This window comes from Zootoca vivipara, chromosome 2 (genome assembly GCF_965207765.1).
Source record: "Zootoca vivipara chromosome 2, rZooViv2.hap1.1, whole genome shotgun sequence".
NCBI classification, from domain to species: Eukaryota; Metazoa; Chordata; class Lepidosauria; order Squamata; family Lacertidae; genus Zootoca; species Zootoca vivipara.
The window spans coordinates 20,290,397-20,314,990 of NC_142584.1; the positions used below are offsets into that span (position 1 = coordinate 20,290,397).

The following is a 24,594-nucleotide window of genomic DNA, read 5'->3' on the forward strand; positions in this document are numbered from 1 at the left end:
GGTAGAGAACCTCCTGTGTGGCAGGCAGCTAGTGGATGCATGATCCTAGCAGCTGCCTGGCCTTCTACAGACTGGCGTTGGCCCAGTGGGATGAATCAGCATCGCTGGCTGGCTTTTGTAGGTTGAGCCTTGGGGCACACCTGGGAGAAAGCATTCCCTCTCTGGTGCGCTCCTAGATTATAAATAGGAGCCCCCGACATGTCATCATCTATCCAGTACTTCTCTCTGGGCCACAGGAAATGAGGAAATCACTCCAGTTGTTGTTTTTAACAAGGAAGAGTGTGCGTGTGCTCAGCTTGTTCCTCTTGTAGTTTTAGGACTGGGCTGCCTTGTCATGAAATATATATAGTAACCAAATACAGGCACTGGATTCTCAGGTTTTTAGATTTGGACTGAGACAGGTCTTTGCTTTGGGGCTACAAGAGCTGCAGACATTGCTAATCATGTTATTTTGCTGCCTGTGGGTACAGGGAGCAAGCTATGAATAAAGTGTCATCCTAGTTGTTTCTTCACCTTAGTTTAAGACACTTAATGCCATTTCTATGGATTTGCAGTTAGTTTTTCCTGATCTTTTACAACACAGCATGAGATCATGTTGTGCACAGACACGATCATTCAGTTATAAAGCTCATAAATAACATTTTCTTTTCGTTTTTTCTCTGATGCAGCTTAGTCCTTTTGTCTACAGTGAGTTTGCCAGAGAGAGAAATCTTCACGTCTCGCTGCTTGACCGCCTCTATGAACACTACCCTGCAGAATTTCCTTGCAGGATCTTGCTGTGTGAGAACTATCGCTCCCATGAAGCTATCATCAAGTAGGTGTGAACTTTTTCACTGTATCACACTTTTTGCGTGGCTGATGCAAGTGTCTAATAGAAAACTTTATTTTTAAAGTCCTTTGCCATTGCAGTCCCAAATTGAAAACACTCTTCTAGAAGTTTCATTATAATAAAACACTAGTTTTTATGTTAAAATGAACATAAGAACATTATTTCGTGAAGCTTAGAATGACTTATCAGGGCTTATCAGGGCTTCCTTAATTGTGGTTGGTACAACTGAAGCTGCAGCAAAATTTTAAGAAGGTTGACAAAAACTGGTCTAGCTGATGCAGATAAAGGAAATGCACTAAGCTTCTAAAAAAGTTCAGACTTGCTTGGCAGATAATCATTTGATGTGTGGAAGAGATTTATTCAATATTTTTTAAAAAAATTGGCTCGTATTTGGTCTTGTTTTATATTAGTTATGTGTTGATTTTGGACAAATCAGTTGGGAGTGAATCCAACTCACAAGAGAAAGTGAGAGTGTAAGCATCAGTGAGACTATGTTTATAATACAATATTTGGGCTCTACTTGTTCCCTGCATAAAGTGAAGACACAAGAGCATGGGTTGGCAACCTAAGGCCCGGGGGCTGGATCTGGCCCAATCACTTCTCAATCCGGCCCATGGACGGTCCGGGAATCAGCGTGTTTTTACATGAGTAGAATGTGTCCTTTTATTTAAAATGCATCTCTGGGTTATTTGTGGGGCATAGGAATTTGTTCATTTTTTCTTCTTCAAAATATAGTCCGCCCCCCCCCAAAGGCCTGAGGGACAGTGGACTGGCCCCCTGCTGAAAAAGTTTGCTGATGCCTGCACAAGTGGTTGCGGTCCTATGCCCACCGCAAAGTAAACCTTGCTAAGTTCATAGGATGACACAGAAAAGAGTTGCAGTTGGTGGGGTTGCACAGGTGGTGTGACAATGCTCACGGGCATTCCAAACACCAAGCGTCGCCATTGGTTCTTGGGGGGGGGGGAGAGCATGGGGAGTGAAGTTTGGTCTGGATGTGGTGGCAGAAGGCTACCGTTGGGCTACCCACTCCCCACGCCCAAAACACACCTCATCCCCTGTGCTTGGCTCCCCCTCTCCATGCTCAGTGTTCGAAAGGCAGGTGAGCAGCATCTGTGCTGCCCCACTGGCTGCTACTGGTTGTAAAGCAGTTGCTTTCACCATTTATGTGAATTCTAACAGCCTTATTAATAAAGACATTTATTTCTCAGTTAAAAAATATGAGCAGAGAAATGCTTCAGCAATTAAACTATAAATGTCTTTAAATGAGTACGTTGTGTGTGTGTGTGTGGAGGTTAAAGCTCTCAGCAATCATAACGGACCATATTATAATTAATTAATTTTGATGTTGCAATGCCATAAAGAATCTGGAAAGCTCCAGAGGATTTTGCACAAGATTCATGGTGTGCTTAAAAGCTAAAAAGATGCACATGTGTTCCACATCACCCGTCATGTTCGATTTTTCTTATCTTAAACATCATGCCTTATTAATGTGTACATTTTAAATACCCTTTAATACACATTTAGTTATTAGTGTCTTTTGTCTCTTGCCCTTTGTAATATATCAGACTCTCGTCTTAGGTGCTCTGTGTTCAAAATACATTTGAATATTTTATCATAGACAGTAGACACATTCTCCCTGGATAGGAATAGATTGTTCATCCTAATTTATATGTAGAAACACCACTGAAGTTAAATTAATCTGTCCAATCATTGGCAATCCACAGCCCTGATCAGGAACAAGTTTTACAGAAACCCCACCTTCTTGTTTTTGCATTTATCTTCCAGGGTGGGAAAAGGAAATTTAGGCACATGAGGATGTTCCCTTTCTGTGACACTGTGTGCTTTACTTCTGTTTCTGTAAAATGGCTTGCTTGCTACCTAGCAACAGCACCCTGCTTCCTGGGGCAGGAGAATGAAGGAACAGAGTTCTCTTCCCACAGGGACAGGTAGAAAGGAGTGCAAACTGGGAAATAAGCTTTGCCTGCCTCCTTTTCAACCTCATTCAGTCTTTCTGTGGGAGAGGCATGAAAGTGCACAACGGCCTATATGTCATTTCTCCCTCCTCTTTTGCCATCCCCATTCTTGGGAAGGAGCCGTTTTTCACTGTAAACCTTATTCTATTTATTTATTTATTTATCTATTTGTTTGGCGTTGAGTTTTTAAAGCAGCACATAGCTTCCATATTTTACTTTGCATTTTACTCCATTGCAGTTACACATCTGAACTTTTCTATGAGGGCAAATTGATGGCAAGTGGAAAGCAGCCAGCACACAAGGATTTCTACCCGCTGACTTTCTTCACGGCGCGAGGAGAAGATGTGCAAGAAAAAAACAGTACTGCTTTTTACAACAATGCAGAGGTAGCACTTTGGTTTCACCTTTAATTGCTTTCTCAATAATCATAATTTTCACTCCACTTAATCTGCTCCAGAAAGTATTTTTTTTTAAGAATGACTTGTTCTTTGTCTTAGTCTAAGACCCTAAGAAATAGAGAGTGCTTGCTTTAAAATTAGTATGACTTGTCCCTAAGCAAGGACCTTTTCACATGACTCTCAAGCCACACACTGTTTTGAATTTCAGCCCATGATGAAGTGATGACAATCGTATCATAAGGATGTGCCGATTGGCCTTTTGGATGCTAGTGCATGAGTGTTTTTTTGGCTGTTTGGCTTTTTCGTTTGGCCACCTCAAATGCTACTTGCTTGAAGAGGCATGGGATATTTTTAGATCTTAGCCTCTAAGAATTTTATATAGCCAGGACCTACAAATTATTCTCCAGAGGTGGATGAATACATGCCATGGATTGGTAACGTTGCCCTCTTGCAGCTGAAGACAGGAAATTCAGATTGTTCTTGGTTATTGTGTGTCATTGGTTAAATCCTCGCTGTATTCCCACAGCAGAGGTTTTTAGTGTTCATGGTTTAGTGTTTTTATTTCCCAGTAGCAGGATGTTACAAATAAGTGAAAGGGAACCTGCGACCACTCACCCCACACCCAGATAAACTAAGTAAAGTTGAGGCACTTAAAAAAACAAACCAGAAACTTTGTTTTCACTCAAAAGAGTTTGTATATAGACACAATACTTGTTTGAAACAGACATTTCTAACAGTGATGTTTAATAACTGTGGTAACTCAGTGCTTACACCCTGCCATGGGAGAGAGAAATTCTTTCTAGGATTGCTTTTCTTTTACCCTATCCATAAAACCTCCAGCCTGTCCTATAATCTCAGCCTTCCCCTTAGCTAGGTTGAGCGTAGTCTGCCTTCAGATAATCTAACTCTGACTGGGAGCCACTTCACAATCTGTTCTCTCTAACGGATAAAACCTATCTGAGTCTACAATTTAACCAACTCTCCCAGGGTTGAATAGGATTTGTGTGGCTCATGTTGTGGAGTGGCACCTGAGACAACATGGAAAATGATCAACTGGTACTTGCCTCTGAGTTGTCCTCCTCAGATTTCTCAAGTGCTACTTCAGCCCACCCATTTGCAGGCACCTGTGAGAATCTGACAACTTACAGGTTGGTATGTGATTGTCACCACAATACTGTAGTGTCATGTTACAAAAACAATCAGTGACAAATTTGTGCATCTTTGTTACCCGGGGCATTTATGCAATGTTGTTTCAGTGATTTTGAAATAAAGTCAGTTGTATTGAGCCATAATGAGGCCACCTGCAGTGTCCTGTGACCCATTAATATGCAGCATTTGGTGTGTGCTGTTTCACATTTCAAAGTACTGTATGAAGAAAACAAATCTGTAGTGAAAAATGAAAAATCCATAAATAGGCATTAGCACTATCTAATTCAACAAGTGACTGTTAGGTTTAGGTAGTTTAGGTTCCTTACTAATTCCATGAGCCCTTCTAATAGCTTATGTAAAGCAATTATGGATACAGTTATCCATCATTGCGGTGAGACACCTACAAACTATCGTGTTACGATCATGGGGGAGGATCATGATAATATATATGCTTCTGTTAATACCTGTTTTGAAGTATTAGATTTTATCCAAATTATTTATACCAGACCAGAAAAAGCCAGTGCTTAGCATGATTTCCCCCTCCCCTTCAAGGTGTTTGAAGTTGTAGAACGTGTGGAAGAACTGAGGAGAAAGTGGCCTGTAGCCTGGGGGAAACTGGATGACGGCAGCATAGGTGTTGTAACACCATATGCTGATCAAGTGTTCAGAATTCGGGCAGAGCTTCGGAAAAAAAGATTGTCTGATGTCAGTGTTGAAAGAGTGCTAAATGTTCAGGGTAAGTAGCACCTGTATATCTAAGGATCTGTGAACTTGGCAGAGAATCTGAAACAACCTCAAAGTTATCAGCAGCTTACATGACTGTATCTGATGTTTTATTTAAGTTGCAACCCTAATAGCTGTTGAATATAAAGCAACTTTTACTTCGTGTTTGTACCTGGCGATAATAAAAGAATTTATGTAATTTATATCGTAGTTACAGTTAACGCATAGCTAAATATATAGTACTATTCCGACATGGTCTGCAAGTTGTAACTGCTGTTTAGTGTCATTGTTAAGCAGGGCCCACAATTTATTGCCACATAGTTCTCTGTCGCTGAATACCAAAGCAGTAATGCATTTTTTTTGTGTAACTGCATGGGACATGATCCCCAGTCCTATCTTAATGTGTAGATTGTTCCTCTGCTAAAAGAAGAAAATTTGGAAGCCTCTACATGTCTGATGCTCCATGCATACATCATATTGTGCATATATTGTTGTGCATTGACATGGTATTTTATGAGTGGGTGGCTTATAAATATTTTTATAAATAAAAAATATAATAGAACAGGGCGACTGGCATGTGGGCATCCAATATCACCTTCCCTGACTATTGGCCATGGTGGCTGCAGGTGAAGGGAATTATAGTTCAGCAACATTTGGAGGGCCACAGATTAGCAACCCCTGTTATTTCTTGGGCTCCAGCTTCGTAATAGTTCTAGTCTTTTCCTGAAAATGGATTAACAGACATAGCCCTGTATTCCTATGTGGAGTCCTATGGTTGAACTCTAAATTAGTATGTTCCTTTGCAGTTTCACAGACTAAGTAATTATTGTGAAGATTAATTGATGGGGCAGTAGAAATTAACGACCGCAGCCAAATTATCACTGTTAACTGCCCTATTATGGCCTGTCTTTTATCAACTTAGAGGGTTTTAATGGCTAAGATTAATAATGGGGATTTTTTTTAAAAAAAAAGATCTCTGAACTTAATGTCACACACATTTAATAGACGTTACTGGTGAAACATAAAGGGTATAAAGCCAAAAAAGATCAAGCATAATTACTGCTAGAGTAAAAGATGAAGACTTTGACCTGTAAATGATTCTGGCTACTTCTAATGCATTTTCAAATTGTTTAAACTCTTTTTTTTTAGTACAAAGCTTTTTAGTTGAGCACTAATTATCCAATTGCCAGAATTACATGGTTGTATGTCCAGCAAAGAAATTGGCTAAAATTATCTCAGACTTTCCCCTCTTCTTCAGGAAAGCAGTTTCGAGTGTTGTTTCTCAGCACGGTACGAACACGGCACACATGCAAACACAAGCAAACACCAATAAAACGGAAGGAGCATTTATTGGAAGATTCAACTGAAGACTTGGATTATGGTTTTTTGTCCAATTACAAACTTCTCAACACAGCCATAACAAGAGCACAGTCCCTAGTAGCTGTGGTGGGAGACCCTATTGCTCTGTGTTCCATTGGAAGATGCAGGTACACCAAATGTGGGGTGTGAACAAACAGTGAATAGGACCTTTTCTGTGTATTTGGTAACGGACAGTTTGCCTGTAGTTAGAAAATAAATCCATTGTCATGCTTATATGTGGGCTGTTCCCCACTAGGCTGGCTTCTGCTGACTTTCCAAACATACTCAGATATTTTGAGGCTTAGAGAAAGCAGCATCCTTGACCCTCTATCTATCCTGGCCTGTAGTTTAGGGCCTGTCATTAATACCTAAGGGATTGCCATCTCTTCTACCAGTGTATATGCTCCAACACAGAGTGCAATGAGACTGAGTGTTTGGGAGGCTTGAATTTCATTGTGCACAGGTTGTACAATGACAATAAAGGTATTATTATTATTATTATCTATGTACACTATTAGGCCCAGATTGCGCTGTTGGAAATAATAATAGATTTTTTTTAAATGCTAAAAACAGCTTAGATGGGTCTGTTTGGCACTTGTTTCTTTTAAGATAAGGAGCATATTTTAATTGTTACAGTCCTAGTAAAAGTGTGCAATTTCTGAAGAGTCTACTAGCAAAGGCAAAAACCTTATAGGAGTTCTGGCACTAAGTCTTCTGTGACATAATATGTTTTAAGAAATGCTGTCAGTAAACCTTCCTAATGGTTGAATGCTGATGTTTATTATTTTAGAAGCATGCAATACCAAGTAGTCTCATAATCAAATAGTACTGGATTCAAAGTGACTAATAGAAGCATAGCAGAGTACTGGCTTAATTTGTAAAATTTGTATGTAGCAAACAAGCAACTTAAGTATTGTTTTTCTTTTGGCTTCTTTAGGAAATTTTGGGAAAGGTTTATTGCCCTTTGTCATGAAAATGAAAGTCTTCATGGTATCACATTTGATCAGATCAAGGCTCAGCTGGAAGCTTTGGAGTTAAAGAAAACCTATGTATTGAATCCGCTGGCTCCTGAATTTATTCCACGGGTGTTGCGACAGCAGCATTCATCACACGCTAACAAACTACAGCAGTCACCACCAAAGGTAAAGTTTTACCTGGGGCAAAGCTATTAAGAGCTTGCAAGGCTCGATAGGGGTACCTGTTGAGACGTTGTACGGCTGCATGGGCAAAACTGGTAGTTCTGTTTCCCTATGTGAACAAAGAGCAGAAATCATACTGGGCTGAGGAGTTCCTAATATGACCGGGTGTGTTAAAATTGTTGGCATGTACCTGCCTTGAGAGGCAATGGAGTGTGCCTCCAAGGATGAAGTCAAAACTGCTGCATTAACAGCACTTGAATGACCTCTCTGGGGCCAGGGCCGACCCTACGGCAAGGCTGGGTGGTGCAGGGTGCCGGGCCGCCAGACAGCCGCGCTGGGAAACCGGGGGGGGGGCGCAGGAGGGATCTTTGCACCAGGGCGCCAGATATGCTTAAGATGGCCCTGCCTGGGGCAGAAGCCTGGGCATTGTGTATGGAGCTCCTGGGCAGCACGGATGACAGCCTTACTGATGTGGTTCCAAGGAAAGCAGAGCAATAAGTTTGGCACCAGTTTGGCTGCAGGAGTTGCTGGAAAGAGATGTACAAGGGACTCCACTCCGGCTTTGTGTAGGGTCCACTCCTTAGCCTTTTCTTCTTCCAAAGATATCCCACAAGGCAGTGGAGGTTTAGTATTCCTTTTCCTAGATGGGCTACTTTCCCAGCTTGACAATCCGCATCCACATCACTTCCCTCTACAGCAAGTGCAGAAACCACCTTCTTGACCATTGGACCCACTATTGGTCTTACCTGCTCATTCTGCTGGAGCCTGTTTTTGCATGCAAGGGTTTGAGACCCATTGGCTACCCTCACTTGGTTTAGCCAGCCAGTCAAAGCTGTTCCCGGGGTGTGGCTGTTGTTGCATGCTAACAGCTTCTAGGAGCCTCCCCTACAAGAGGTACTACCCCTCCCTTAACACCACATACACACCCTGTGTGTTAAAATAAAGTTGTTACTACATAATAGAATTTTGCTCCAGATATAAAGCAGCTATCTAAAATGTATGGCAATAAGTCAGCTAAAAGCTGGTAGAATTGATGTGAAAAGTATAATTCAGTACCTTACACTTTTCAGGAGATGATACTAATAACAGTGGTTACTTGCAGCCTAGAAAACTGTTACAGTGCAGAATTCATTTACCATTTACTCATTATTGCACTGATATAGTGTTCTTCAGGAAGCCAAACATATTTATCTAAAAGGCTGTAACAATAACATGCTCCTATGAGAATTGATAGTGGCAGGAATTGTGAAAACCATACAATGGCCCTTCCTTGTGTTTATGAAGAATAATATTATATTCTGTATTTAGTTGTCAAGGGTATTAATAAGACTTATTACTTTAATTGACCATGTTTGCTGTGATAATTAAAACGAGTTGTATTAGATCCTTGGAAAACAATCCCATTTTACAAGAAGGCTTCTCAAAATGTTATGTTTTTGTCGCAAGTTAACATCTACATGAAAACTTCAAATTCATACTGTTTTTCATTTACATTTCTTAGATTTTATTTGATAGCGCAGAAAGGAATATCTTTTGTGAACCTTTCAAAAAGAGTTATTATATTTAGAAATGCTCATTTAACAAAATTCATTATTTTCTGTAATATAATGAAGCTTTTAAAACCTATTAATAATGCTTTGAAATGTTAGTCTTTTAGGAAACTGCATGTCCAAAGATTGCTCTTCATTTTCAAGATCCATATTAATACAATTTCCATTTCTGCAGAAGTTTCAGTAAGGTGGACAAGTTGGAACTTTGTCATGTTGGTTTTTAATTCAAAGATAGAATCTCATAATATTTCTGACATGCATTGTAATATAATAAAAAGAGGTTTTGTGAGACACAAAGAAAATTATTTTAAAGGGTACAGTTAGTCATGAAATTAGCTGCTGAAACCTACAATCTTCCCACAGACCTATTTTCTTTCTTTTCTCATTGACAAAGAAACAGTACATGAAAAGTACATGCTAAATGAAATTTCAAGTTGCTAGTATACCTGAATTTTAACATAGAATCCGAGGGCCAAACTTGGATGTTATCTACACAAAAATGTAGGTTTGATCCTGTTTTCTGCAAAAACAGAGAATGCAGGGGTAATAATAGGATTGGTGAGATGCATGGTTTAGTTCTCCTATACCCATGAATGCCCCTTCCCATATCCAGACTTGTGTTACAAGTGGGAAAATGGGTAGGGAGCCCTATGTTTCTCTTGGCACAACATTGCAGAAAACCAAGTAGTTGTTAAGAACACAGTTGTGGGAAATTAACACTGTGTTTGCAGTAGGTTGATTAAGTCTGTTAACTAGCCTTCTGGGTTTGTGTAAAAGCCATGCTGTTACTGTATATTGTAATATATTTTAGTTTTGAAGAAAAGCTTGGAGCCAGAGTAGTGAAAGAATAAGTCTGTGTTTAAATGGAAGGTATTCATAGAAACCATCTTGTGATGTCCAGTCTTGTATATAAATCTCCAATCCTACATTAACCAGATAACCTGCCAGGGTGTCACTACCATAAGAGTCAGAGTAGGGCTTTCGTTCTAATTACTGTTCTAATTACTGGAAAGGCAAGCCAATGATTCAAACCAGGGTTTTCCAAACTTGTGTCTCCAGCTATTGTTGGACTACAGTTCCTATCATCCCTAACTAGCAGGACCAGTGGTCAGGGATGATGGGAATTGTAGTCCAAAAATAGCTGGAGACCCAAGTTTGCAAAACCCTACTTTAAATGTAGCTGCACTCAGGTACCAAAGAATGGTGAAAGATGTGCACCAAGATAGTCTCTATAATCAAAAGAGACTATCTTGGCCCAGGTAGTAGTGACCTATTTATAAATGTGTAGCAAATCTAAACACAGTGAAATATTTGTAGTATGAATTGTAGAATAAAGGTAAAGGTGCCCCTAACCATTAGGTCCAGTTGCGGACAACTGGGGTTGCGGCGCTCATCTTGCTCTATAGGCCAGGGATCCGGCGTTTGTCCACAGACAGCTTCTGGGTCATGTGGCCGGCATGACTAAGCCGCTTCTGGCGAACCAGAGCAGCGCATGGAAACACAGTTTACCTTCCTGCCAGAGCGGTACCTATTTATCTACTTGCTCTTGATGTGCTTTCGACCTGCTAGGTGGGCAGGAGCTGGGACCGGACAACGTGAGCTCACCCCATCACGGGGATTCGAACTGCCAACCTTCTGATCAGCAAGCCCTAGGCTCTGTGGTTTAGACCATAGCACCACCCGCATCCCTAATTGTAGAATAATTTATTCTAAAACACCGTTCTTTGTAGCTGCAGTCAGCAAGTCAGAAAGAATCAAGCTGAATGGAGATAAAACTCAGAACATGATGGGTTAAAAATAAAAACACTTTTACTCACTTTTCAAATAAGTCTTATTTGATCCAGAAATCGCTGTGTGACCACAGGCGGAGAACTCTGCAAGGCTATTTTGAAGAGCAAAGCTGCATTTAAAAAAATCACCAGGTGGTGCAGTGTTAGATGCAGATAAAACAATGAAACAAGACAGGCTTTCAAATCCATTTGTTCACAGACTTGCTGTTTACATTTGGAAATAAAGCTATTTTAAAGCAACTGTGATAAACGTGGCAAAACAAATGTCAAAGTCTCTCTTATGGAAAAAGTTGTTAATTAAACCATACATGTGTAAAGAAATCACGATACCAGATTAAATAATGTTTTTGTGTCTGGTCTTTGAAAATATAATTGCTTTCTTAGTTTATGAACATTAACAAACCATTATCTTAGTTTAATAGGTAGTGAAACGGTTTATAATTTTTCTTAATCCATTTTATTTGTAGTTCACCTGCCTATAGACAGAGTACTGATTAATTTGTTCAGATTGCTGCAAAATTGGATAGAATTTGCCTTTTCCCTGAGAAATTCATGTTCTTAAGCATCAGTGAGTTTTCGCATTTGATGCTTGGCCACATATTGATAAGCAGGCGTCAGTATCTTCTACACTATTATCTATGAACAGCAGATATATTGCTTATTTAGAAGATGGCTATGGATCTGAGGTTAGTTGCATCATGACCTCTGAATTTATGTTTGAGCCACCTCTGACATTGGCACCTTAGCTTATACTATTTCACCATTGGTTTGTCTTTCCATTTGCATATATTCAACTGTAGTGTGTAAATATGCTCAGAAAGCGAACAATATTAGATATGTTTGACTTGACAAAAACTGCTCATATTGTAGCCTTATTGGATTAATAATGGTTCTTTAAGTTGCACCCAGGCAGGGACAGAGACAGTCAATAACGACACCGAGGGTTGAATCCAGAGAAAGAGTTTAATCTCGATATCGAGAGACTCTTGGTGATCACCTTCACGACAAGAGTAAAGGAAGACAAATTTGCAAAGATTATTATACACTTCTTGGGCTCCTTCCCCCCTCCTCAGAAATCCACTCTGTAAGAGTGTGCATGCAAGAGGGTCATAGGTTACAAATACATATATGGATCTTCCTGTGTCCTGTCATTCTCATAAGCACATGCTGACTCAACAATGCTACCCTTGAATGTGGGGGCTTGAGTTCCTATCTATCTTCCCTGTCCTGTGCGTCAGACTGGTAGCATCCGGCAATGCCAGCCATCCGGCCTTGATAGCTAGCAGGGCATCTTGCTTGCTGTCGAATGTTTTCATTACACTTTAACACAGAGACACAGAGGCACTAAAAGCATTTTAAGGAAAAAGCATCACAGGAATATGGGGGCTAAGCCACACAGTCAGAATTATACAGTCAGAATTATACAATGCAGGCAATGCAAATTATAGGATCAGATTTAGCTCAATAATCCAATTAGCAAATCTCTCTCCTCCATTCCCACCTCTTGTCTTCGGGCCGACAGCCTTCCGTTGCGTCCCATGATGGTACTGGTTGGTACCAGGGCTATAAATTGAGGCATTAGCATTCGGGACACCATCATGCATCATATTTTGCAAACATTGCAAGAAGCAGGGGATACACAAGCAAATGAGCAATAAGATTAGCAGAGAACCTATTAACATCCTAAGTTGGGGAGCCAATCAATCACCAATCACGGCACCAAGTCACTCAATCCAGACATATCCCACATGTTCCAGGGTTTGAACCTGCATATGGGCGACTATCTGCTCTGGAGACCACTGATCTTTTCCCCACTGCTGAGAGCTTTCCCCCTGCAACTGCCGCTATGTCAGCTGATCATTTTCCTCTCACGGGGTGTGGTGGCAAGCGACTCATAAACCCATATAGGGGGAATTAGCCAGGCAGGACATGGTAGGCTTTAATATCACAGACCCAATATGCCACTATGTCTCCCTGCCGTAGTACTGGTACAATGCACTCTCCCCTCTTCCGCTTCCCAAATCAGGGAGTTAAGGCTGTGGGTGATGCCATGTTTATGGGTTGGGTCTGAGCTTTCCACCAAGGATGGTGGTGGCATTGTTCTTTCATGTATCATCTGAGAGATTGGGCTGGCTGCTCTCTGTTGTCTCTGAGATATTAAATTGAGCACATGGAATTTTCTCTTCAGTTTCTAAAATGATTGCATGAGTTTGTATGCATTTACTTATATATTTATGATATTTTTGTATAATCCTCAGGGCACCCCACAGTCCTATGAAATGTTAGGTTAAAATATAGTGTCTGGACTGAGATCACCCAAGAAGTATTGTGGCATAGCAGGAACTTTAACCAAATTGCAACATACAAGGACAATAAATAATTTTTTATACAGTTATTTCTAATCTTGACCCCTTAGCATTGGGTAGATTCTAAATATTTATCAGAACTTAAAGTTTTGTCTTTTGATGTGCTTCCTTAATTATCACCTTTAATAAATAAAATCTAATTAATTCACTTTGGAGGAAAGTCCAAGTCAGTATTGATTATTTCTTGTATAGTTCTAGTTACAGGTAGGTAGCCGTGTTGGTCTGGCACATGAAAGCTCATACCAATGACAAACTTAGTTGGTCTCTAAGGAAGGAATTTTTTTATTTTGTTTCTTGTACTGTATAGTGTTATGGTTACCTAGTTCTTACTGAAGCAGAACTTAATGTTTCATGATATACCAGTTTCACTTTCGAGTTCGCTTAATCAGTTGTGCATTCAAAAGGCTAAATTTTCTAATTTATCACACTAGTTTCTAGTTTATTTAGAAAATAACAATTTCTCAGTTGGAAGCTTGTGTCCTATTTCATTTTTATTATTTAATTTTTGTGTAATATGTATAGCTTCTATCACTTATTGAGCTTCTGTGTGCTTTATAGAAATTAATATTGATACCTCAAGTCCACAACACTCCATTAGCAGGGATACATACAACTGGATACAATCTTTACAACTCATTTTATACTAAGCTATATAGCTAGAATGACTTTATCACTATTTTTTTTTAAAGGTGAAAGGCCACCACCATAATCAGAACGACCATTTTCAAAGTGATGGAATTGGTAAGCACCTGGTGAACTATTGTTGGTGGGGATCATTGCTGATTGGTTTCAGATCTGCTTATTTTCTCAGTGGAAATGAATGTTTTTGGGTGGTGAGGAGGAAGGATCTCAGAATAAGGATCTATGGACCTGTTTGGAATGTTTCCCATGGATTGTCATAAGGAAGCATTGTTTTTCCATACTCCCTCCCTGTGGGGATAAGGAATTAGTGACCAGATGAAATATCCTATAGCATTTGAGGCATCTTTCCTGATTCTCAGAAATAAAACTGAAGGAATTTTAATTTCCCAGGATTGGTGGAGATCCAGAACACAGATAATAGGGGAACCCCTCAATTTGTTTCCTCTTGCAGTGTGTTTACAGAGGGAGGAGTGGGGAATGAGTGGGATCAAGACCCTTTCTGTCTTTCTCAGAGATCCTTCTAGTGAGGAAGGATTAAATCTGAATAGATGTATCAGCGTATGAATTTATGGCTTGTTTAAACTTGGTGGTTACTAGTGTGACCCAGTTATCTTTATTATTATTATTATTATTATTATTATTATTATTATTATTATCACCATCAATAATAATCATTTTTATTAGACTTTATAAAAAGAAATACAAAACTTAATATCAGATATCTTTTTTGTCCAACATTAATCTAAGTTAGATAAAAACATGACAAAAAGGAAAGAGAGAGAGAGAGAGAAAGAAAGAAAGAAAGAAAGAAAGAAAGAAAGAAAGAAAGAAAGAAAGAAAGAAAGGAAAAAGAGATAGAAAAGAGCTTGGTACATTAGCAGGTTTTAAGATTAACCAGCAGAAAATGAAAATACTATCGAGGAATATGACAACAGAAGACCAGAAGGCTTTGATGGAAAAAACAAGGTTTCAAATCTAGCTTGATTATTAAAGTCCACATAATAGTGGAGATAATTCTATAAACGCTGTACACATGAGAAAATAAAGACCTCGCTGAAATGCTAGCTATATTTCCAACAGGAACCTACTTTTCCTACAAAGTATTGGGCAAATATTGACAAAGTATTGGGGAAAGTATTGACAGTCCATAACCTTCACATCCATGTTGGATTTTTTGTTTTGTTTATTTTCCAGTTCAGCCCAATCCTTCTGTTTTAATTGGAAATCCTATCAGAGCCTATACTCCTCCTCCCCCTCCTCCCCCTCCTTCTGGGCCTCATCCCAACCTTGGGAAATCTCCTAGTCCAGTTCAAAGGATAGATCCTCACACTGGGACAAGCATTCTTTATGTACCTGCTGTTTATGGAGGAAATATGGTCATGTCTGTGCCTTTGCCAGTAAGTATACCCTTTCATGTTGATGACATCCTCTTCAATTTGAAAATGCTTGGTCGGGGCTTTTTGGGGAAATATTACAGTGCACTTATATATTCATAGAAAGTGTTAATTAACCACCACATTCTTCGAAGTTAGAACTACTTAGGTAGTCCCCAAGGCACAATGAGGTTACAAGCTGCAAACGGAGGTGCCAGGTTTTCAGCTCAGGGCTGTGCTCATAGCAAAACTCTTCTAAGGCTAATTGTTTAACCAGTAAATTTTACTTTGTTTTGATATATCAGTAACCGAAAACATTTAGGAGCTCGTTCTGTTCAGACCAGGGGTCAGCAAACTTTTTCAGCAGGGGGGCGGTCCACTGTCCCTCAGACCTTTGGGGGGGGCAGACTAATTTTTTTTTGGGGGGGGGAATGAACGAATTCTTATGCCCCACAAATAACCCAGAGATGCATTTTAAATAAAAGGACACATTCTACTCATGTAAAAACATGATGATCCCCGGACCGTCCGCGGGCCAGATTGAGAAGGCGATTGGGCTGGATCCGGCACCCCGGCCTTAGTTTGCCTACCCATGGTTCAGACTAGATGATCCTTTAGGATATTTTTTGCTAACAAAAACAGAGCCATGTTAACTTTTTGTTATGAGACTTTCTTATCAGCTCTCTGAGAGCCAGTGGCAGAGTCAGCAGCTTTTAGAGAAAGAGAAAACAGACATGAAGCCTCTGCCACGGTCAACCCCTTCCCCACACTATTTCAGGAGCTGAAAAATGGCACCAAACGGGCTGCCTCCAATTTGCCTCCTGGGGATGTGATAGAAAATTTGGATATATTACTTAGGTCTGTCCCTAGGGTTTCTTTCTATTTCTTTACTTGAGAAATAGAAACCTATTATCCTTTTCTGAGCTATTGCAGATGTAACACTGCCATACAGAATAGATTTGAAGCAGGCTTTAGGCTTGCATATTAACCCGCCCCCCCCCGCCTCTTCTTCTCTTCTACACTCTTGCTTTTGAACAAGACTAGGGTATGACGTAATATGGACTATGCCCACGGTGCTGTCAACTTCAAAACTTTGGTGTATGCTTGACAAAATTGGGAAGAATACATAAGCCAAAGAATAACTGCTTTTCAACCCGCAGTTGAGTCCCGGGGGGTCCCTTAAAAACAGGAACTGAACTGAACCCTGGAGCATCACTATTGGCAGGTCAGCCACCTGAATTAGTTCTGCGTGTGTTGATTGAATCAACGGCACTCAGTTTTGCCACCGTTGATCCCTAAACTGGCTGGCGTTGTTGTAGTACAAAACATCTGAAGGGGATGCCTTAAACATTTCTGTTCCTGTTCCACCTATATACTTGAGGCCAAGCACATACAGTATAATATTTTCCTGTTTCTTCACTTTCTTTGGTGCCCCCATGCCCGCATAGGGAGAGGTCTGGCACTCCCGGTTTTCAAAATGCTAAACTCAGCAAGGATAAGTAAATCAAGATTGCTCTGTGTTTATATAAAATGCACACTCCATTTGATGTTTGTTTGTGAAATCCTGTTCATGACTTCTATTTTGGGGCTTGCTATGAACTTCTATTTGGAGATATTCCTGCTTGGTCCATCTGGTACCATTTTTCTTTAACATAGCAAGACCATTGGCTTCCATTCATTTTAGATGCAGTCCCCCCCCCCCCCCCAAAAAAACCTAGGTTACCAGAAGGTAGCATTTAATGGTTACAGTTAAATGAAATATGAAGCTTAGCAGCTGCATCTTTGTAATGCAATCTTGCTTTCTATTAATATCAAAGAAAAATAATCCAAATATTTGTATTTTATTTAAATGTGATGTTAAAAGGCTGTTAGGTGGATAGGCTTATACATTATTACTACCTGTGTCTTGGCGAGATAACACACAAAGAAATATATTTAAAATTATTTGTTGTTCTACTGATTTTAGTTTTAAGGAACAGATGATTCAAGGCTAAAGTCCATCTGTGAAGGTTTCAAAAGATTTTTAAACCACCATTTAATAAGATTGAAAGAATATTTTAAAGCAAATCTTCAGTGAAAGTTGTTGTCTACTATCACTAGGAGCCAATGTAGATGTAACGCTATTGGTTTGTTAACCCTGGTTAAAAGACAGTAAGCTACCCTCTGGTATGTAAACCCCCCACCCCACCAGTATAGTTGTTCTTCTCCAACAATATGAACCAAAGTCAAGGCTAACTAAAAGCTGTGCTTTTTTCTAAAAAAATGTTAAGGGGTACTCTCATTTTCCTACTCATATTGAAATACTGCCCCTCAATGAGGCCAAACTTAGTTTCACAAAATGTTTAGGGGTATGCGTCCCCCCAGAAAAAAGCACTGCCTAAAAGTATCCTTAAACCAGGATCTGAAACCCATTTTAGGCTGTGGGTAGAGAGAACATGAGCTCCAAATACTGGCTTCACTGCCATGTATATCAGCCCATACACCATCTGGTTCAGAAGTGGACAACTTCACCTTTTTGACTGTAAGCCTGAGAGCAGGGATTGCTTTGCTTTTATTGATCTGCAACCTGCTCCAAGAGCCTTTGTTTGACTGAAAAGTGGGGTAAAATTATTTCAATAAATTAAATAAAACTGTAATTTGGATTCTGTTTGGGGCTGTGCTACTTGGGTTATGACTGACCTATCCAGAAGTAAAACAGCAGTGACAAATGGCACACAGTGGTATAAAAAAATCTCCCTTAAGGTTGCTCGGATGTGTAGGAAGGGAAGGGATTTGCATACTGGAAACTCCAGCATCAATCCCTGGCATCTCCAAGTAGGGCTGGGAGAGAACTCTTCCAGAAACCCTAGAGTCCCTGGTCAGTGAAGACTGAGTTAGATGGGCCCAGTGGTCTGACTCAATATCAAGGCACCTTTATTAGCAAGGGCAGTAAGGGCCAGTGAACCAGGGATACGTCTCCCAGAGAAACAACCAGACCAGGATCAACAGTTAGGAGAGGCAGGGAAGCTGCCAATGAGGGAGCAGTCCCCAAACCTGCCATATTGGAAGAAGTGGGTGCAGGCTTGTAAACGTGAGTGGCAGCTAGGCCCTCAGAGGTAACTGAGGTAGGTCAGGGCCTCTAGACTTGCCACCCAGCCACTATTGAGGTTTGTTGATTTGAAGAATGCTTGCTTGTGCAGTGGTACCTTGGTTCCCAAACTCAATCCGTTCCAGAAGTCTGTTTGACTTCCAAAACGTTTGCAAACCAAGCTGGGGCTTCTGATTGGCCAATTGGCCCCGCAAACAATGCCGACAGCTGAAACAGACATTTGACTTCCAAAAAACTTTCGCAAACCGGAACACTTACTTCCGAGTTTGCAATATTTGGGAGCCGATTTGTTCAGGGGCCAAGCTGTTCGGTAACCAAGGTACCCCTATATTAGGTTACCAAATGAGTTTGCCATTTCAAAACGTGCCCTTTGACTTTTGAAAGTACACCCCCCCATTCGTTTGTGCTAGTTATTTTGGGAGATTAAATGGAATCTCTGTTTTCACTGGTACTGTATATTTTTCCAAGTGTGTGTGCTTACAAAGACGTAAACAATACGGTTCATATTTATTTATCACATAGGTACCATGGACAGGATATCAGAGTAGGTTTGCAGTTGACCCTCGAATCATTACTCATCAAGCAGCCATGGCATATAATGTGAATCTGTTACAAGCACATGGACGTGGGTCTCCTATACCCTATGGTCTTGGACATCACTCACCCGTTAGTATAGGGCAACAGCAGCTTCAACATTCAGATAAAGAGCAACTTGAACAAAATCGAAGCAGTAAGTTTTTGTTTTTCAAATTCTTAAGCAGGGCAATGTGCTTCCACCTTGGTACACTTCATTCTTAAATACTTTGCTAATTCTGGGGGATGTGGAATTTTCAGCTTTACTTAAATATACTCCAGTGAAGACTGGCATATAATTCTGTGTCATATCTTATAGTTTATGTGAGGATGGCTGTCTAATGAATTAGCGTGAAAGACTTTAAAGGGGGATTAGACAAATTTATGAAGGATAGGGCTATCAGTGGCCATTAACCCCCATGGATATGTTCTACCTGCACAGTCAGAAGCAGTATGCTTCTGAATGCCAGTTGCTGGAAATCACAGCAGAGAGGAGAGTGCTCTGGTGCTCAGGTGCCGCTTGTGAGTTTCCTCTAGGCATCTGATCGGCCACTGTGAGAACAGGATGCCAACTAGCGGCCATTTGGCCTCACCCAGCAGTGTTTCTATGGTCTTATCGCAGAGATGGAAGCTGCATTCACGTTCTTTGTACAACATCAGTGCCCTTTCCTCTGTCAGCTGCTCCCTACTGGAGGGAACCCAGGGAGTCTGTTGAAGTGGGCCATCTCTGGCTTGCAGACCATGGGTTCCCCACCCCTGTTCAGGTTGAAGCAGCTGCTATCCTTTTGTCCAGAAATAACACTACAGGGATGCGGGTGGCACTGTGGTCTAAACCACAGAGCCTAGGGCTTGCCGATCAGAAGGTCAGCAGTTCGAATCCCCACAATGGAGTGAGCTCCCGCTGCTCGGTCCCTGCTCCTGCCAACCTAGCAGTTCGAAAGCACATCAAAGTGCAAGTAGATAAATAGGTGCGCTGCTTTCTGTGCGCTGCTTTTATTCGCCAGAAGCGGCTTAGTCATGCTGGCCACAAGACCCGGAAGCTGTACACTGGCTCCCTCAGCCAGTAAAGTGAGATGAGCCCCCCAACCCCAGAGTCGTTCATGACTGGACCTAATGGTCAGGGGTCCCTTTACCTTTACCACTACAGTGGTAGCTTGATTGTCGATGGCTTGGTTCCCGATCAAATCAGCTCCGGAATGCCGCAAACCTGGAAGTGAGTTTTCCGGTTTTTCAGAAGCCGAACGTCCGATGCTGCTTCTGCGGCTTCCGATTGAGTGCAGGAAGCTCCTGCAGCCAATTGGAAGCCACGCCTTGGTTTTTGAACAGATTAAGTTCGACAACCAAGGTACCACTGTATTCTTTCAGCAGCAGCAAGGTGGTATGAGATGGATAATCTTTTTTTAAAAAAATCTTTTTTAAAAAAAAATTCCAAGCTGCAACGTGAAATAAATATAGTGGCTGTATGTTCCCCTGACATACAACAGGGAAAGGAGAAATCAGAAAATGGTGGCATGTTGCAGGAAGGTGTCCCATGATATACAGGGTGAGCCTTGAAATCCTGTAGCAGGCCTTCAGCAGAAGTATTGCTGCTGCAATATAACCCTTAATCTTTTGTTATGGACAGGATCCACCAGCACCATTAGAGCAGTAATTAATTTAGTAGTGCATATCATTCTCAGAATTGTAACCTAAGTATCTTTTCACAGGCTTTTTTTTAAGACAATGGTATAAAAATGTCCCCAAATGTCAGATAATGACCATCAATGGTCAGTGGGGCTATTGATGTGCACATAGACATCTGCATGCATAGGCACTGCTGCCCTATTCTGTGAGCTGGAAAATAAACTACATGAGCAGTGGGATTCTCTGTTGTTGTTGCATAATGTTCCCTGATACTCCCTGCATGTGTGCACCAGCCATTTATTGGGGCATCAGAGGTGCAATGTGCACACCAGCACTACTGGATTACAGTAGATACAATATTATGAAAATTGCATAATAAATAAAAAATGACAAATAGTGCTTGCCGTGCCCGTGTTGGTAGCTCCATTGCCTTCCAAAATGCAGGCTTTGGCTCAAACTGGAAAAACAAATCTGACATATCCATTATGAAACAATAAGCACAAAACTCCATAATATCATTAGCATAAAATCTATTTCAGAGCAAGACAGCTTTTTAATGCTGAGGGACTGAGCGCTGTATCGAAATTGAAATTGCTCTGATTCCATTTGTGCTGTTAGGATGACTTCCCTTAAAGCTATGCAGTTCAAAAATCTGCCTCATTAAATCTCTGAAAAGCAGAGTTATCCATGTGTTGAGAGCTCAGGGTACTGAGGTGCATAACTGAAAAGCTTCCTATATTCCCCAATATTGTAGACATATGAGCTGTCACAGTGTTATGCCTGGCAAAGATGTTATTCAAAAGTTAATTGGACACTAACTAGTTCATGGATATAGTCATGAGAAGAAACTTAATTTAGATTCATGAAAGCTAGGATAATTCCAGAAGCAAATATGACGTGACATCCTTAATTTCTTCCATAGTAATCTCCATAGTGGAAGAGGACAGAATACACGGGAAAAATACATTTGAACGGGGAAGTTAAATTTCCTGAACTTTTAATAGTGTAGCCGGGGGAGGATAAAGGAAATATTGTGAAATTCACTGCACACAGTCTTCTGTCTCTCTGAAGAAAATGACTGTCCCTGAATCTGATTTGGGTTTGTCTGTGAAAGGTGCTAAATACCATCAATTTATTATAAATTAAGAAGCACAAGAGGCCTCTATTTTCACACAAGTCAGATTTAATTCTTTATTTACTCAATATACCACCAAGCACTAAAGAACGAGCAATTAAACTTCAAGGCTAGTTTTTCCTGCAGATGAAACTTAGCATTGTGAACTTTTAAAAATAATGCTAGTCCTGAATAAAAGATAAGCAGCTAGCTTTAAAAAGTTAAAGGTTTCAGAAATGAAGACGCTAGGGGCTGTTGCACTCAGGTCCTTCTTGCAGCCTTCGAATATGCATCTCCTTGGCCACTGTGCGAACAGGATGCTGCCTAGATGAATCCTTTGCCTGATCCCAAAATGACCATCTTGCAGCAGATTTTCTTATAGAGAAAGGAGCTGCAATTGTGCACTTTCGTGAATTCACTAATGCATGGACCTCTCTAGTTGGCATATCCTGGTCCAGAAGCGGCTGCAGCTGAAGCTGATAAAACACACTTCTGGCTGCTGTGGCCTCTGCCTCCAGTAATAATCTAGAATCTAGAAGTACCCCCAGATTCAGGACCTTCCTTTTCAGAGGGATTGCAGCTCTGTCTAGGGCAGGCAATTGACCAATTTATCATGGCATACAGGGTATGTTTAGAGTACAGTGGTACCTCGACTTATGAAGATGATCCGTTCCGCAGCCGCCTTCGTAAGTCTAAGTCTTTGGTTGTCGAAGCACCGCTTTTGTGCATGTGCGAAGCGCGATTTCGCGCTTCTGCGCATGCGCCGACCGCGCACGCAGCTTTGCGCAGGCGCAGAACGCGCACGGCAAAAAGACTTCTGGAGTTGTCGACTTCGGAAGTTGAAACCTTCGGAAGTCGAATCATTCGGATGTCGAGGTACCACTGTATTGCTTGGCAGGGAGAGGGCAGGAAAGTACAGCTTTGTTTGCTCACTGATAAAAGGATTTCTTAAAATCTTAAAAGCAAAAAGATTTTAAAGGGAAAGCATCTACAAAAACTCGCCTTGAACAACTCATACTACTAATAATTGTTTCTTGCTCATAAATCTACAAACAACTAGAATTTTAGCCGCCTAATTTCAAACCATCCTAAGAAATTAATCTGTTTTCTTAATATTATCTTACAAAGCATGGAAATCTTCAAGCAGTAAGAGAATGTGAAAACATTTGTCTTTCCTATCTCTCTGTATTAAAGTTACAAGAGCCAGAGGCTTATGCTAATGAGTAATTGCTATATAATTATGAGAATGAGGTAGTCATGTCTGTTCCAGCTCATGGAGAAATTGGGGGGGGGGGATTTTTTTTAGTTTCTCAAATCCTCAACTATGTAGTGGCTAGGGATATTAACAGGAACCATGTGTATATGGATGAAGCAAGGATCACAGATGGTCTTCTTCAGGGATTCATGTACTGAAATGGGTCAAGCACATGACCCCAAAAGCTTTCTTAGCTTTTCGTTTAGATATACCTTCCCAAAAAAACCAGAAGCATTTTTGTTAGGAATAATAGGAGGAGAGATTAGAAAAGAAGATCAAACACTGTTTATGTATGCAACAACCGCGGCTAGGACTTTGTTAGCCCAAAAATGGAAATTACAGGAATTACCTACAATTGTGGAGTGGCAGATAAAAATGATGGACTATGCTGAACTTGCTAGATTGACATGCAAGATTCGTGACCAGGGGGAGACAAGGTTTCAAAAGGACTGGAGTAAATATGTGGACTATATGGAGAAAAACTGTAGATCATTAAAAACTCTCGCAGGATTAAAATAAACCTTACGAATTGACCAATATGTTAAAAAAGGAACTGCAAAAAAGGGAATTAACAAGAAACCCGCATGAAGGGAGGGGGGGAAGTCATAGCTCGGCGGAGCAAGGTAAAAGATGTGAATATAAGATTTTGTATAAAAGATTGGTTTTGTTAATTTGTTGAATTTGGAAAATTGGAATAAAATGTATTTAAAAAAAAAGCTTTCTTAGCTTTTCTGAATTGTCACCTATGTATTGTCTTATAAAATGCAAGCACCCTATTTGTGTAAGGATAATTATGTTCTGGAATACGAGATACTGTATATGATTAATAGCAGCAGGAAAAGAATATAAAACTCTGGAGTTCTTTAATGATTAGCAGCTTCAGCAACAGGAGAATATAAAATACCATCATTCCTTAATGTGTCCATGGGTGGGTAGCATCCCATCTGAGATATGAGAATGCTTCAATTTTGTTTTCGGTAATATTTTATATATTTAGGTAAAAATGAACCTAGTGCTGGACCTGAAATCAATAAAATCCGGACACCCGAGAAGAAAGCCATGGAAGCCAAACAGGTGTGTGGTTTTTATTTTTCTTTCTTGTCTTCTAATATGAGCCACTAGTCATTTCCCATAACACAAGAAGTGACAGAAAGGAGGTCATCCCAGATGAATCAATACATAGAAGAGGCGGGACACTAGGGATAACAAATCAGAAATGTGTTGGGTGTAGACTTCACTTTTGATGGCCATAAGGTTCTTTCTATCCGTGGAAGGCTTTTGATTCAGCAGAGGAATTCTTGTATAGAGAATGGGCAGGTGACTCCCTTTTTCTAAGGAGAGCTTCAGCCTACTTAATTGGCCCAGGTGGCGCTGTGGGTTAAACCACAGAGTCTAGGGCTTGCTGATCAGAAGGTTGGCGGTTCGAATCCCTGCAACGGGGTGAGCTCCTGTTGCTCGGTCCCAGCTCCTGCCCACTTAGCAGTTCGAAAGCACATCAAAGTGCAAGTAGATAAATAGGGACCGCTCCAGCGGGAAGGTAAACGGCGTTTCTGTGTGCTGCTCTCGTTCGCCAGAAGCAGCTTTGTCATGCTGGCCACATGACCCGGAAGCTGTCTGCGGACAAACGCCGGCTCCCTCGGCTTATAGAGC

At 40.7% G+C, this 24,594-nt stretch overlaps 1 protein-coding gene across 5 annotated transcripts in view; it reads left to right on the forward strand.

The window, feature by feature from the left end:
- The window catches only part of HELZ (helicase with zinc finger), a 107,494-nt gene that overhangs the window by 66,550 nt on the left and 16,350 nt on the right, over positions 1-24,594 (forward strand). For all 5 annotated transcript variants that reach the window (XM_035104007.3, XM_088662983.1, XM_035104008.3 and 2 more), the window contains exons 18-26: positions 669-814; positions 3,041-3,188; positions 4,902-5,085; positions 6,331-6,559; positions 7,369-7,573; positions 13,966-14,017; positions 15,113-15,315; positions 18,902-19,109; positions 23,942-24,018. In XM_035104007.3, coding sequence (XP_034959898.2) covers positions 669-814; positions 3,041-3,188; positions 4,902-5,085; positions 6,331-6,559; positions 7,369-7,573; positions 13,966-14,017; positions 15,113-15,315; positions 18,902-19,109; positions 23,942-24,018 — 1,452 coding nt within the window. The remainder of the gene's footprint in view (positions 1-668; positions 815-3,040; positions 3,189-4,901; positions 5,086-6,330; positions 6,560-7,368; positions 7,574-13,965; positions 14,018-15,112; positions 15,316-18,901; positions 19,110-23,941; positions 24,019-24,594) is intronic.